Source organism: Podarcis raffonei, chromosome 3 (assembly GCF_027172205.1).
Source record: "Podarcis raffonei isolate rPodRaf1 chromosome 3, rPodRaf1.pri, whole genome shotgun sequence".
NCBI classification, from domain to species: domain Eukaryota; kingdom Metazoa; phylum Chordata; class Lepidosauria; order Squamata; family Lacertidae; genus Podarcis; species Podarcis raffonei.
Window position 1 is genome coordinate 79,118,348 of NC_070604.1, and position 15,151 is coordinate 79,133,498.

Consider the following 15,151-nt stretch of genomic DNA (forward strand, 5'->3'; position numbering starts at 1 on the left):
TTTCCATAATAGTTAGCTGATTTCTGATTTCAACTTTTTTTATATATGGACTTTCTTGTACTGTCTTATGTATAATAGTAAACAGCTCTGATTTTTTTAATGAATAGCAGTTTATAAACATTTCAGTAAACAAACAAACATATTGCCACTCATAGGCTAGATGCACAATTTGTCAGACTTACGAGCTTGTTGTTTTCATCATTAATCTTTTCAGAGTTTCCTGGCAAGAGGAATTGATTGTTAAACCACTCTGAGAATTGTAGTTCTGTGAGGGGAATAGCGGTCTAATAAGAACTCTCAGCAACTATAATAAACTACAATTACCAGGATTATTTAGGGGAAGCGAGGACTATTTAAAGTGATACAATACTGTTTTAAACATACAGTTCAGATGGGGCCTAAGAATTTTTCTAGTTCTGGTGTTGGTACTTAATTGTTGCATTCCTGAATTTGATAGGATGAAACAAATGACTACAGGAAAAATATTTTTATTCAAGTGTATTTGAGATCTGAGGAGAGAACCTATGCTTAGAATTTGAGCTTAAGACCTGACTTTGTTCATATTTCTGATGCAGATGTTTACACTTAATAACCTGGTGAGAGGCTGCTGAGGCTCTTTCTGTGTAAAAAATAAAATAAATCAGCCTCAAAAGAATCAAAGGTGAATAATTCAATTACACAATCTTAACACTATCCCTAGGCATATTAGGCAGATGTACACTCAAGTTCTTCCCTGGTTTAAAAATATTATCAAAAGCAGGAAAATAACCAGGTAGGTGATTTGATAGCAGGCTTTTGTGACTTCGACCTCATATATGTGGTGGTCTCAAGTGGTCTCCTCCAGCTACTGACCAGACAGACCTGCTTAGCTTCAGCAAGGTGGGTGCATCATGTGCCCTCAGATCACAACCTGGGACTTTGTGGGTGTCTGAATGGTTCTCTTTTTTTAACAGCAGTTTGTTTGTAACAAGCTAACAAACTAGTATTTTCAGTGGGGGGGGCGGGGTTTGTGTCTCAATCAAAACAAATAATATATCTACATACATACCTATAATCTATATTGGTCTTTCTAGCATCGGACTAAACTGTGCCTTGGGGGCAGTGGAAATGAGGCCCTTCATTGAAACTATTGGGAAGTGTACAACAGCCTACGTTATTTGCTATCCCAATGCAGGTATGGACAGATTTGTGGGAATTTTCTGTTTTTGCTTATCATTAAGTGATAAATCTTGTAAATCAACATGATGTGCATTTCTAACACAGCTGCAACAGCTTACTTCATAATTATGTTATCTGCAGTCAACTTAATTGTTATGCAAATGAAGCTGCATGATAAAACCCTGCCAAATTCAAGACAGTTATTATGGTTTGAACATGTGGAAGCATCCTTGGAGAGGGCCTGCTCTTTCAGCTGCTGGTTGATACCTTTCTGTCTCTCCACTGTCTGGTTACGCCATGATGGGATAGATGAGCAGTGGCTGTGTCTTAGCTGTATGAAGACTAGGTGCTATTAGACTGTCCATTATGCAGCCACATTCTTCATACCTCTTTGCATTTAGGAAATCTAGAGTATAGGCAAGGTGCAAAATGGGATACGGTGATACATTTCAAGGTTGTAAACCGGAGCTCACACAGAGTGAAAACTCTTGCCTTGCAATTTGTTTACCCCTGCTCTTTATTTATTTTAGAGTCTTTCTTACCCTGCTTCTCAGCTGAAGAGATCCCCAGAGCAGTTTACTTAAAATAAAGACAGACCCTGCCTGCAGACTTGCAATCCAAACCACGTGACACAAAAGGACAAAGAGATGTAGAGGGAAGAGGGGGCAAAACAAACTGACACGAGTTCTTAAAATTAAACAGTTTTTTGTTATTATTTTTTTGCAATGACCAACTGGAATGGAAACCATTCAGGGACAGAAGAAGCTGGTCTTAGAGCAGAACTGATGGAATGCCCCCCTTCATCCACCACTACTGCGTGTGTCCTGGATCCTTTTGAATAAGCATTGCACACAAGCTCAGGGGCATAGATGTACTTTGGATCTCATCATGTTGGGCAGCTCTAGGAATTTTCTGCTACAGAAGAGACCTGATGTGATTTAGGACTTAGGAATGGATTTTCTATATATTGCCCTTGTATCCACGGTAAATTAGGCTGGGATACAGTGACTGTGTGGATTTGCCTGGTCTATTTTGACACACTGGTTCTTTTTAATATAAAATATCCAAGGTAGCACAATCAGTATTAAAATAGTCTGCCCCATACTGGCTCCAGTTTGTATATGGTTTATCCAAGATCTTTGTTTCTTTGTTTGTGTGTGTGAGAGCACTGGAGAGTATGATGTCAGCAGACAGAACTGGAAAACGGAGTATAATGTTGTTCAGAATAGGGACCCTATTTCCACTTTGCCTTGCCAATATCTAAATGGAAGTGACTTCAGTCCAGAAGCTCATGACAGATACTAAACCTCCAAGTGAGGCAGATTTATGATCAAATAGCCTTGAGAAAAACTCTTGATAGTAGGTTTAGGGGCTGAGTTGATATGAATGAACATTTTGAGCCCGGTCTTATAATGCTTCCTTGGTATTGTGATGTCTTCCACTGAAGTCTGTATGCTTGAAATTTGAAGCACTAATTTTGATGTATAATTGGTTACGTACTATTATTTTCTGTGGTAAGCAAACATTTTCTGTGGAAAAAGATGTGAATGAATCTTTGGATGACACTTAAATTGGTGCCTACCATTTAAACACTGAAACAACTGCTTCTCCATTCTGCTAATGCATTTGCTGATGTTTTTGTAAAAAAGGACATTTGTTTTTAGAAAGAAAGGGAGGGAAAACCTGGAAATAATAAATAACCTTGAAAAGCTAATATTTTAAAGCTAAGGCAGGTTGTTGCCTGGGAAAATCTAATTAAGAAAAGACTAATGAGTTTTTTATTTATTAGCAATGTAGCACATACTCATTAATCCGATTGAAAACTACAGCTGCAGTGATGTTTTTTTCCTTTCTGAGCAGATCAAAGCTTTAGAAGTTAAGACCTTTTACCAAACCTCTCAGAAGAAAAACTTCCTAAGATTTATGTATATGGATGTGCCAGATGCATATGGATGTGTGTTATCGAGCAAATTATAAATTGTATTATCCAGATGAAATAATAAATGGAAACAAAACTCCCCTATAGTTACCTATAGATCACATGAAAAGTTACCTATAGATCATGTGAGGTTCAAGCACTTTCTTATATTTCTTCAGGTCTTCCTAACACCTTTGGTGGTTATGATGAAACACCTGAAGTGACTGCCAAGCACCTAAAGGTAGGGGATAATATGTGTATTTATTTCTTCCAACTGTAGAGGGGAAAAATATTTGCGTGTAAATCAATCCCTGTATTTGTCTACTCAGAAGTAAGTCATATAGCGTTCGATGGGGCTTACTCATAGGTAAATAAATTTTATAGAATTGTAGCCTAGTGGAATGGGGCTGCTGGTTCAGGATCCCAAATTTGTCCCTGTTGATCTCAGATTATGGAAGACATGTTGGTAGACATTTGGACTCACAAGAAGGATAGATGGAGATGGTTTATAGGAGCCTCACATGACCCAGACAGCTGCTTTACAATAGCATTGTGGGGCTTTGCTTTGATTGTGCTGAAGGATATGGGCTGTGTAAAAGACAAGGAGGTACCTATGCAAAGAGTGACTTGGTTCAGGATAGCGCTTAAGCCTTCAGTCAGGCTGAGAGTGGCGTTGCCAGTGCAGTAATTCATCTCCAATCCTGAAGTGCTACATTGGTGACTAGGAAGGAAGTAGAGCTCTTAAGCAAGCAGAACTTGCAGAAATAATATAGATCTATATTTGAAACACACACTTGGGGGGAAAAAGGTGAATGTGACTGTTTGAAGATGAGAAAATTCTTTCCAAATGTGGTTGCATGGGCAGCTCCAGCTATATTCTTGTTAGCTAGCAGGAATCATTTGAAGGTCCTACTGCACTAATTGGGCTCATACCAGTAGTATGTGACATTCTACTTTTATATTGCTGTTAATTCATTCCCACCAGCTCCTCTAGTTCAATTATATCTAAATACTGTTTTCCCTTATCTGCAGGATTTTGCCTTAGATGGTCTGGTGAACATAGTTGGTGGCTGCTGTGGAACCACTCCAGCACATATCTGGTAACTTGATATATTAACATCAGCTTCAGCCATCTATGCAGACGACCAAAGAAGCTGTTTGAAGGGTGGGGTAGTGGGTTGCTGCACAGTTTAGGGCTCCTAGACACATTCCAGGTTTGCTGGAAAATGAAGGAGAGCTGATTCTGTTTTCCTCACATAGCAACCACCACAATGGTGTGTTTATTATGTGCAAATCAGCCTTGGGATATCCCTGGCTGAGCACTTCGTCAATAGTGGTCACTGCACACCTTGTGGTTGCCCTGATAAAAAGGTGGCTTGGAGAGACTAGTCACAGCTAGCAGGCATGTCCTTGGAAGGCTATTTATCAAGTGTGTTGGTGACAGCAACTACTACGTATCTTAGCAAATTCCTTCATGGGGCCTCTTGCAGAGGAATCTTCTGATGGACTGGCCCATGTCTTTTGTTTCTGATCAATGTTGTAGAAAGTGTCTACCCTGATCTGGGCTAATCTAGAATTTGTGTAGAGGTTCACGAGGCACTGAGGTTTCTTCATGCAGTCCACCTGATGGGTGGACTGGGGAAATCCATCAACGTATGAGGGATCTAGGAGTAGGGAATGTGTGGCCCTCTAGATGTTGTTAGACTACAACTCTCAACAATGCTGACCATTGGCTATGCTGGCTGGGGCTGATAGGAGTTGGAGCCCAACATCTGGAGGGTCACACATTCGTGATTCATATTCTAAGAGGAGGAACAGCCCCCAGATATATTCCAGAACCAGGAGTTTCAGACTGCAGATGTGTGGTGACAACCATTTTGGGGAAATTTACATTCATTGTCCTTCAGGCTAAGCAATCTTTTTCTTTCCCCTTCGGGATTTAAAGGACTTGTGCGCCAGTTGCAGAAAATGTTGATTGAATGATGCATGAAACCACTGCTAATTAAGTTAATTAAATTAAATATTTGTTCAGCTATAGCTACTTTGGTAAAATGTTTTTCAGCAATCTCCTTATAAAGTTAATTGGAAAACCTCTCTATTTCTTCCCTGATGGCAAGAGTTTAGCCATCTTTCTCTTGTAATAAAAAGTGATGGAGCTGAATTTTAAGGCTTCGTGAGGGAATGGGAGGTAGTACTTGAGGCAGTACTTGAGGTCATAAGTGACCACAAGCATTTTGTATTACTGTATAAGCCTGGATGCTCATAGGATGTCAATAAAATTAAAATATGGTGGAAAACTGAAGAGAATGGGTATTGGTGCAGGGCACATAGCTTTTCGCTGTTAATAACTTCTGCCTGATTAAGAGCCAGCTTACATAATCATTTTATCTGGAGCAGTTAACTTCTGCATGTCAGGTATTGCAAGCAATGCCTTCTTGTCACGAAAATTAATTATACAGGCAATTTTGGGCACTCTTCAGTATTTCTTGGGTGGTGTTCAAAGGTTAGTATGTTAATTACTGTTTTTCCTAAGAGTTGCATTATCTATCTATCTATCTATCGATCTATCTAGTACACTCCTGTGAGCTCCTTAGAGGAGAAGTGAGAGGGGACTGTAATAAGCAAATATGTATTGGTCTCTTAACATGTTCCAGTTGAATATAATCCATACTTGTAAAGCCCTGAGCTGCTGTTTTGTGTTTTGCTGTTTTGTAATGCAGGGCGATAGCTGAAGCAGTAAAGACATGCAAGCCTCGCATTCCTGCCTCCTCTTTTTCAGAAGGCTACATGCTGCTCTCAGGTGAGAAAGACTGATGTATCCAGCTGCCCTGATTTGCATTCTGTTAAAGTATGTTTTAGAATGCCTCTCTTTGCTGATTTACCTTGAGATATCTATATTTTACTGGGAATGGATATGTCATTTATGTCGTTATAGACTAGCTATTAAATTGAGAGGGTTTACAAAACCAAGAGAGAGAAATGGATGGATGTATTTAGATAATGTCTGACCACTGTAATCAAAGCATTGGTAAACTTAAGGCTGGATTATTTCAATGCACTCTATGTGGGGCTGCCTTTGGACCTGCTCCGGAAGCTGCCATTTGTGTAGAATGCAGCAGCCAAACTGCTGATGGGGGCACATGGCTGACAACATGCAACAGCATTATTAGAACATCAACACTGGCTGTCCATTTACTACCAAGCCGGGTTAGCATAGGGACCACTTGAGCCTTGTATGCCAGCTTGACCACTGAGATCACATGTAGGAGCGTCATTTTCTGACCCCTGGAGAGACTCATTTGATATCGGCACAAAACCCAAGCCCTAATTGTCATTGGCCCAGTCCTGTGGAGTGCTTTTTCGATAGTGATTCAACAGGCACCTTCTGTTTCAGTCTTCAGACTATTTGTTGAAAACCTTTCTATGCTGCCAAGCTTATGCAGACAATTATGAAAACATTGTCTGTAATAGTTAGCAGATGACCTGTGATTTTAACTTTTTATGTGGTCTTTATATAACTGTTGTATACCGCTATTTCATTCAAATAAAATCAAAATACATTACAAGTATTTTTTATCAGTAAATAGTAAACTTTGGTACACTAGTCATACCGCGTTCTGCAGTTGCAAGGGGAATTAGTGCTTTTTCCTATCCATGTAGAGGACAGGCTTGTTTCATTAGTCACATAAATATAAAGACAAGTACAGGCAACCCTCCATTCATGTGTGGGTTACATTCTGGGTCATCATGCATATGTCAGCCTGCCCTGTTCCACCCTCTTCTGGTGCTCAACACAGCATGCATGTGCGTGGTTGCACATGCATCAAACGCTCGGAAAATGGGAGTTGCCTGTATGTTCTTGTAAATCTAAAGCATAGCTCATTATGCTTTGCATATGAGCTACATCTGCTATACAGGGGCTTTATATGAATTGAGAGTACGTAGGTTGTATGTTCTGCTTTTTAACCTGTGTTGATTGTTGTCATTGTTTTTTCCTTTCAAGGCTTGGAACCCTTCAGGATTGGGCAGTACACCAACTTTGTGAACATTGGTGAACGCTGCAATGTTGCAGGATCACGAAGGTTTGCCAAACTCATCATGGCTGGCAATTATGAAGTAAGCATTCAACTTAGTTTGTCTCTGACTTACCATATTTTAAGAGTTTGCATATTCAGTCTGTAGTAGATAAGTTATCGGCAGGGAACTTTTTTCCATGCAGTTGGTGGAAGTGTACTAATTTGGTTCAGCATGAAAAAAATTGTCGAGGCACTTCTCTTGTAAAGGTGAAAGGCCTAGCATGGAAGCATTTTTGTTAATAGGCATCACAGTACTCAAGCATTTGAATTTTTGGAAGTGTGAGCTTCAGCTGTTCTTGGACAGCTGAAAGAGAGAAGTGGAGTCATGGATTCCTGACTTCCACACAAGCTCCACACTGTTGCTTCTGCCTGCAGGGTTTCTGAATTGATGCATTACTAGGGCATTGTGGGAATAAGCTGCAGGAAAGAAGCTTCCAAACTCCTATAATTTTGTGCAAATGGGGCTCTGTTTCGGCCCAAGAAACTATTTCAGTTCAATATGCTGTGTGAAGCCAAACCCTTAACAAAGAGAAGAGTAATCTGCGTAAGACAAGAGTGGATGGGAGACACATTTATATTAATGTTTTATTTTAAGGGAGTGGGGAGTTGTTTGATGTAATTCAGAATTGGAGATGATCACCAACAAAGAGGAATATAAAAAGGACTCACTAATGCTAGGCCCAACTTGGGCATTTACTATATTTTTTACATTATTATTTTTTGTGATCCCTTTTTAGGATGCCCTGAGCGTAGCCAAGGCCCAGGTTGAGATGGGAGCTCAAATTTTGGATCTCAATATGGATGACGGGATGCTAGATGGGCCATGTGCTATGGCCAGATTCTGCAACTTCATTGCTTCAGAACCTGACATTGCCAAGGTTGTATGCACAACTTCTGATGTCAGATTAAAACAGATGTTCTTGCAGATAGAGCTGTGAATTGGGGGAGGGGCGTATACAGCATTAGGAATAATCTTTTAATTCTACAGACAGTATTTGGTGACTGCATTTCTACCGACTTGCCACTTTCCTGAAAGTTCATCCTATGGCACTGCTGTAATGCTAGAGGTCCCACCAAGATTTACAAGGGTTCTCAACCACCCAAACATTACCCCTGATCCTAGCAAGGTGACTATGGTGTGGTCAGAGCCTATGCAATTGACTCTGCTCATGTGGTGATGCAGAGTACTTAAATGCTGCAGTTATGCTGTGGGATGAGCCCATGCAGAAAAACAGCTCCTGTGTTGCAGGGAAACATTTTGAAGTGCTGGGTTATTAATGGCGGGGAGGATTCTTGCTTTTCTTCTTTTGAAGGACTGCAACAGTTTGAAATGCAGATGGCTCAGTCATACCTAGGAAGGTACAGTCATACCTAGGAAGTTGAACAGAATCCGTTCCGGAAATCTGTTTGACCTCCAAAACGTTCAGAAACCTCCTGCAGCCAGTCGGAAGCCCCGTCAGACGTTCGGGTTCCAAAGAACGTTTGCAAACTGGAACACTCACTTCCGGGTTTGTGGTGTTCAGGAGCCAAAACGTTCGACTTGCAAGGCATTCGGGATCCAAGGTACTACATAAATGAAAAGCAAAGTGTTATGTTCAAACCTGAAACTGTAGCTAGTCTGATCTATGGTTTTGGGGAAACAAACTGGGATGATAAACCACACTGTTGGAAGTTGCATGTAAGTTCCTTCGTATTTCTTTTAACTGTGGATTGTTAACATTCTTTTTTATATGCATAACTACATAACAGGTTAGAAAACATCAACACCGTTGTGACATTTTCCTGTTGATGTTTTAGTTGTTGACAAAGAAAAAAGTAGCTACTTAGCTATGCTAACTTATAAATTTGCACCCCCCGCTTCCCCGGTATCAGGTGCCGCTCTGCATCGATTCTTCAAATTTTGCAGTGATAGAGGCTGGGTTGAAGTGTTGCCAAGGAAAATGCATAGTGAATAGCATCAGTCTGAAGGAAGGCGAAGAAGACTTCCTGGCAAAAGCGAGAAAGATAAAGAGATATGGTGCAGCTGTGGTGGTTATGGCTTTTGATGAAGTGGGTCAGGTCAGTACCACTTGAACATACCTTACTGGCTTTGAGGAAAGTCCCATAATATTTTTGTTATATCCACAATCCGTAGTAGTAAAGGAGCTGGGGGGGGGCAGCATACATATCACACATTTACTGCACACTGAAAGAGCATGTCTCCCCCCCCCAAAAAAAAATATTTGAACTGTCATTTACTCCTCACAGAGCTGCAATTCTTAAACTGCAGTTCCCAGGAAAGTGGGGGAAGTGATGAGCTTTAAATATATGGTATGTATGCCATCTGGGAATCAAACCAGCAGGAAATGAGGAACTAACAGAATATGATACACCCCTGAGTAACAGAATTGATATAGGGGTGTTGAAATTATCATCCACTCAGATAATAAGCTCATTGGTGCCTTGGTGTAACTCATGGAAAATAAGAGATTCACTGGTCAAACCTTGCAGACAAGAAACTTACCTTTCCTTCTCACTCCTCCCCCCCCCTTCCCCTTTTCAGGCCACTGAATCTGATGAAAAAATTGCAATCTGCACCAGAGCCTACAACCTCCTAGTGAACAAAGTGGGCTTTAATCCAAACGATATCATTTTTGATCCCAACATTCTTACCATTGGTACTGGAATGGAGGAACACAATCTGTATGCAATTAACTTTATCAATGCGACTAAAACCATAAAAGTGAGTCTGGGGAGTTCTTTAATGGAGGGTGTGGTGGGGTTTGATTATTATTATTATTTAAAGTATTGTGGTGGAGGGAGAAGGGGATCACACCAGAAAATAAGCAATGGCCTGTGTGGAATGATGCAGCTCTCTTTGTACTGTACTAGCTCCTCAGCCCTGCTTCGGATAGCAAAGATATTATAAATTATATATCAGTCTAAAAATATCCCAGACAATTATCTGTAGTGTAAATATACTTATAGTAATTAAATGGGGCAATTTTAGCAAAATGTTGGCAGATTAGCCAAAAGGTCTTTGACAAGCTACGTGAAAGCTGCCTCATTTAATTAGCACAGGCTCCATTATTGCAGTGTATTCTGTCTCTAGTTTGATTGTACTCTGAACAGGATCTCCTTCAAATACTTTATTATAAATGCGTGTGTGTGTATGTTACCTGTAAATAAAGGGCAAAAATATAGTAATTACCTATTACCATCTTTATTGGTGTGGATTTATAACGCACCTTCTTTTTAAAGCCGGGGGGGGGGGTTTTAAAACAGTGGCGTAGCGTGGGTTGTCAGCACCCGGGGCAAGGCAAGTAATTTGCACCCCCTAACCCGTGGATTTGCGCCCCCTAACCCGTGGATTTGCGCCCCCTAACCCCCAGATGTTGCGCCCAGTGCGGCCGGCCCCCCCTGCACCCCCCACGCTACGCCACTGGGTTAAAAGCAAGGATAAGAATTCCTGTATTTATCTCTACACCACTCCTGTGAGGTAGGCCAATATTATGATTTGATAGATCATGATATAGGACAAAGGAGTATGATCTCCCAAAAAGGCAACCACTATTACTATTATTTATTTGATTTATCTCACCCTTCCTTCTGACGGAGCTCAGTTTGGCCAGCTTGTGCTTCACAAGCAACAATGGCTGGGTAGAAATTATTTGCAATATAAACGCACACAGTAACTTAACATGTGAGGAGTCAATGTTCATATAAATAGCTCTGTTTGCATGTGCTAGTAAGCTAATTGCAGCTCCTCTGCAGGCACATGTGCAGTGATTTCCATCTGTGTATGATAGCATGTTGGGATCTCTGTCCCTCTGTCTCTGCAGCCTGTGAATTAATCATCTTAGGAATTTTGTAGTGAAGGAGCCTTGAGATGGGACTCTTAACTCATATTTCCGCTGTCTAGTTACAGTCTTCTATCTACTGGATTAATATTTCTCATAGTCATGCAGATACATCTGGCTCTAATATGGCCATTTAAAGTCAGAGGTGAAATTCCTTAGTTTAATGAATGTAAGATTAACTTAAGGGAAATAAATGAGCAAGTTATCTATAGTAATCTGTAGACTGACCTGCTCCTGTTTTCAAGGATTTTCACACCTTATCCATGAGGAATAGCAAATAGAATGTTAAAATAATCCAAGTGGGACAATGCATAGCCTTGAATGTGGGATAGGCTATGTTTTGAGAGAAACCTTGCCTGGAGTGATAGCTGTTTTTCACCTGCTGTTTCTATGGTGCCCAGACACTGCTGTGTGCCTGGGTAGCTTACTGTCCTTTAGACCACAAAGATGTGCTTCATGAATTCACTGATGGCCCTTAGGCCTCTTGTATGAAAATAGGTTTTTATCATGAGCTTGCTGCTTATCCTATTGTTGTCAGGAAACTCTGCCTGGAGCCAAAATAAGTGGAGGCCTTTCCAATCTGTCTTTTTCCTTTCGGGGAATGGAAGCTATTCGAGAAGCGATGCATGGAGTTTTTCTGTACCATGCCATTAAGGTAATGTGAGCATTTTGACAAAACAGCTTCTGATCAGAATGCATACCTTGTAGTGTTCATTATCTTCCCTCTCCTATTCCTGTATCGTCAGTATGGATTGGACATGGGGATTGTGAATGCGGGAAACTTGCCTGTGTATGATGATATCCACAAGGAGCTGTTGCAGTTGTGTGAAGATTTGATTTGGAATAAGGATCCAGAGGCCACAGAGAAACTTCTGCGTTACGCCCAGGTAATTTTTATATTTTGCCTGCTTTCTTTTTTAAAATGCAAGCCGTGGCATTCAAACATTGAACCTTGGGGATTAAAAAAAAATGTTTTATGTATTTGTCTTCCTTGGTGAGTGGTGCAATTTTTCTGCCAAGATGCCAAATCACATTGGGAGGTGGGGGTGGGGGGAATATTATGAGTGCACATGATAATGTTATATGTCAAAGATAAGCAGGTCTGAGCCTGGAGGGAAAGTTGTCTGGCAGCCCTGTGGAAATTTTTCCAAAGGAGGAGCGAGATATAAGCATAGCAAGAAATACCTAGAGAAACCCATATTTGATAGTTATGCAGTCTCTGTGTTCTGTGTGCGCTGTTGTTATATTAAAGCATACTGTTTTAATATGCAAGTGTATACATGCTTGTTTATAGTACATTCAATGTTATTAAGAACCAAGGCACACATTCTGAAGAATCTCAATGTCTAGCCCATAGTAACAATGCCATTTCAGAATGCTCTGTGTGTGTGTGCGCGCGCAAATATGATTTGAATGTTACCCTAAGTAATACTATGCCTTTTTCTTCTAACTTTCTAAACTAGTATCTGTTTCCTTGATAGTATAGCTACCCACAGGCAGGGAGGTTTTGAGCATTCAGTCATGCAATTTCCCCACATCATTCTCAAGTGGTATAGACTCAGGAAGACTATACCATAGGATTCTTCTGAACGTGTGTTTTGATGTAAATATTTTGTAGCTTGTTAAATGAGCATTTCCCCCCTAAGGCAAGAATAATTATGCTTAGAAGCTCTCAAAGGAGGGAATAAAATTACTGTTCCTTTGGTAAACCCCAGCCTATTTAATGAGAAAACAGCTCAGACTTCTTCCAAGCTGCTTTTTCTCCTGTTAGAGATGTGCTTGGAGTTTTGGACACTGTAAAGACCCTAATTTCTGCCGTCTATAAGGGGAACAGTTTCAGTTCCCCTCAGTCCAGCCTAAGAGGGCTGATAGAGATTTCTAATATATATGTTAATGGGCTCTGGACTGGCAATGACTGGCCCAGGAATGAGGCTTTGGGAGTTGCAGTGAATAGCTCAATGGAGATGTTGACCCAGTGTGTGGCAGCTGTGAAAACGGCAACGTCCATGTTAGGGATAAATAGGAAACTTATTGAAAATAAAACTGCTGATACCATAATGCCATTACAGTATACAAATCTATGTTGGGACCTCACTTGGCATACTGTGTACGTTCTGATCGCCTCACCTCAAAATGGCTATTACAGAACTTGAAAGGCTCACAACAGGCAACCAGGATGATTAAGGGGGTTGGAGCAACTCCCGCATGAGGAGTGTCATCGTGGGCCCATCTGGCCACAACAGGGTGTACCCCTCACTTGTACGCTGCCTCCCTCCTTCGCCCCGTTTGAAGAACTTGCTGCCACCAAACAGCCTCCCAAAGTTCCCTGGGTTCTCTCTGAAGGTGCCTTAGGTAATGTCAGGTTGAAGGGGATTTAGAATGAGGTGCTTTCTTAAGCTGATGAAGTACAGATTTTGATTCATTAGTGATCCATTACGTGACAGAACATAAACTATAGCCAACAGGAACTGTACCAAAGCCAAATTAATTTGTTAGGTTATTGAAATAAAACTGTTAGGTTGGCCAGGGATAAAGTTAATTTAAATTAAGTTCCCAGAAATAAAAATCCAAAATTTCAATCCTTGAGGCATCTCTTTTTCTATTGATGAGCCACTTATGGTTCAATGCCTTGCCTCTTCAGAAGGAAATACCTTTAAATGGTTAGTGTAAAGCAATCTTTAGCCTTGTCTGTTTACATGGGTTCAAAAACATCTACATTAAAATATCCTGAGCACAAGTTAGCAATTGGAAGGCAGGGATCCAGGTTTCCCAGTGTCTGGCTGGTGTGTGTGGGTGAGTGGGTGGGTGGGTGGGTGGGGGGAATCATCTGTTCAGGTGTCAGGTATAGGAGAGCCACATAAGGCAGCTGAATAATTCGCCTGCTGATCCCAACCCTCCACACACATTCAGTACAAGGTCTGAAAGGGTCTGTATGCTAGGAGTGGGAAGCCTTTTACCTCCCTGAGGGTCACATTTCCTTGAGAGGAAATAATCAGAAACAACATGCTCAAAGTGGGCGGTGCTCAAACACAAAGTGGGCACAGCCAGAACATGCAACCCTTTCTCACATAAACATCACATTTCCTCTCCCTCTCTCTCACTCACACGCATCACATTTTCAGACATGCACACCTCGTTCTCTCTCTCACACACACTCACTCACTCATTTAAGTGAATTGACCGTGCAAGAGGGTTCCTACATAGCCAGATTTGCAGCATTTTCTCTTTGGTGTTGGGAAAGGGAAGTCTTTTTTCAGCACGCACAGAGAAAAGGCTTTATTCAGGATCAAAATAGGCACAGCATGACAGCAGAGGCCTAGCAAGCTGGATGGAGAGGGCTGGTAGGCCAGATCTGTTCCATAGGCTGGAGGTTCCTCCTTGCTGCTGTACGCACCTTGGTTCTGAGCATGTGATCAGGAATACTCGTATTCCGAGCCTTCTCAGTCATGCAGATGGAGACTTGCATATATAGTTTGTATGCACTTCAGCCCTTATCCTGAATGCATGCAGGGGCAGAGCCAATGAACGGAATAGAGTGAACTATTATGAGTCTTAGGGACGTGGAGTGTGTATGAACTAAACAGTGCTTAGCTTGTTTTTTTAGTTGCTATTTAGCTAATCTTAATATTGTTTTATGGATTGTAAATGCTGCATTGTTTAGTTAATAAAATAATATGACTTTTGCTGTAGTTGTGATGTTTAGCTTATTGTTTTAGTTGCTGCTTTGTTAATAGTGTTTTATAGATTGTAATTGTTTTACTGATGATTTGTTAATTATTTTATATGTTTTCAGCTGTACTTATAATGTTCTATTAGGCTCTAGAATGTTGTTGTTGTTTTCTGTTTGTAAGCCGCTTTGAGATTCATTTGAATGAGAACACAATCATTTTATTTGTATGCCGCCTTTCCATAGCTCAAGCCATGCTCAAGGTGGCTTACAGCCAGAAAAGAATTAGGTAACTGCAAACAGTAACAAAAGTAGTCAGCCCAAGAATCTTGTTTGGCAGCCTCAGCTTTTGTTAGTTGGAGTCAGTCACCCTCCTGGGCTAGTTGTAAAAAGATCTGCAAGGGAGGGAGCAGGTCTTCTAGGACTCACAGCTAGGATGGCCTGCTAATCATCAGGGATGATATGAGTTGTAATTTAACAATGTATGAAAGAC

At 40.9% G+C, this 15,151-nt stretch overlaps 1 protein-coding gene across 4 annotated transcripts in view; it reads left to right on the top strand.

Annotated features, from left to right (window-relative positions):
• Positions 1 to 15,151, top strand: part of MTR (5-methyltetrahydrofolate-homocysteine methyltransferase) — a 64,643-nt gene that overhangs the window by 20,495 nt on the left and 28,997 nt on the right. For 2 of the 4 annotated variants that reach the window (XM_053382599.1, XM_053382600.1), the window contains exons 9-18: positions 1,074 to 1,174; positions 3,256 to 3,317; positions 4,109 to 4,176; positions 5,797 to 5,876; positions 7,080 to 7,192; positions 7,890 to 8,030; positions 9,025 to 9,210; positions 9,695 to 9,874; positions 11,530 to 11,646; positions 11,738 to 11,878. In XM_053382599.1, the coding sequence (XP_053238574.1) occupies positions 1,074 to 1,174; positions 3,256 to 3,317; positions 4,109 to 4,176; positions 5,797 to 5,876; positions 7,080 to 7,192; positions 7,890 to 8,030; positions 9,025 to 9,210; positions 9,695 to 9,874; positions 11,530 to 11,646; positions 11,738 to 11,878 (1,189 nt within the window). The remainder of the gene's footprint in view (positions 1 to 1,073; positions 1,175 to 3,255; positions 3,318 to 4,108; positions 4,177 to 5,796; positions 5,877 to 7,079; positions 7,193 to 7,889; positions 8,031 to 9,024; positions 9,211 to 9,694; positions 9,875 to 11,529; positions 11,647 to 11,737; positions 11,879 to 15,151) is intronic. The other 2 variants (XM_053382602.1, XM_053382603.1) reach the window with 2 other exon arrangements.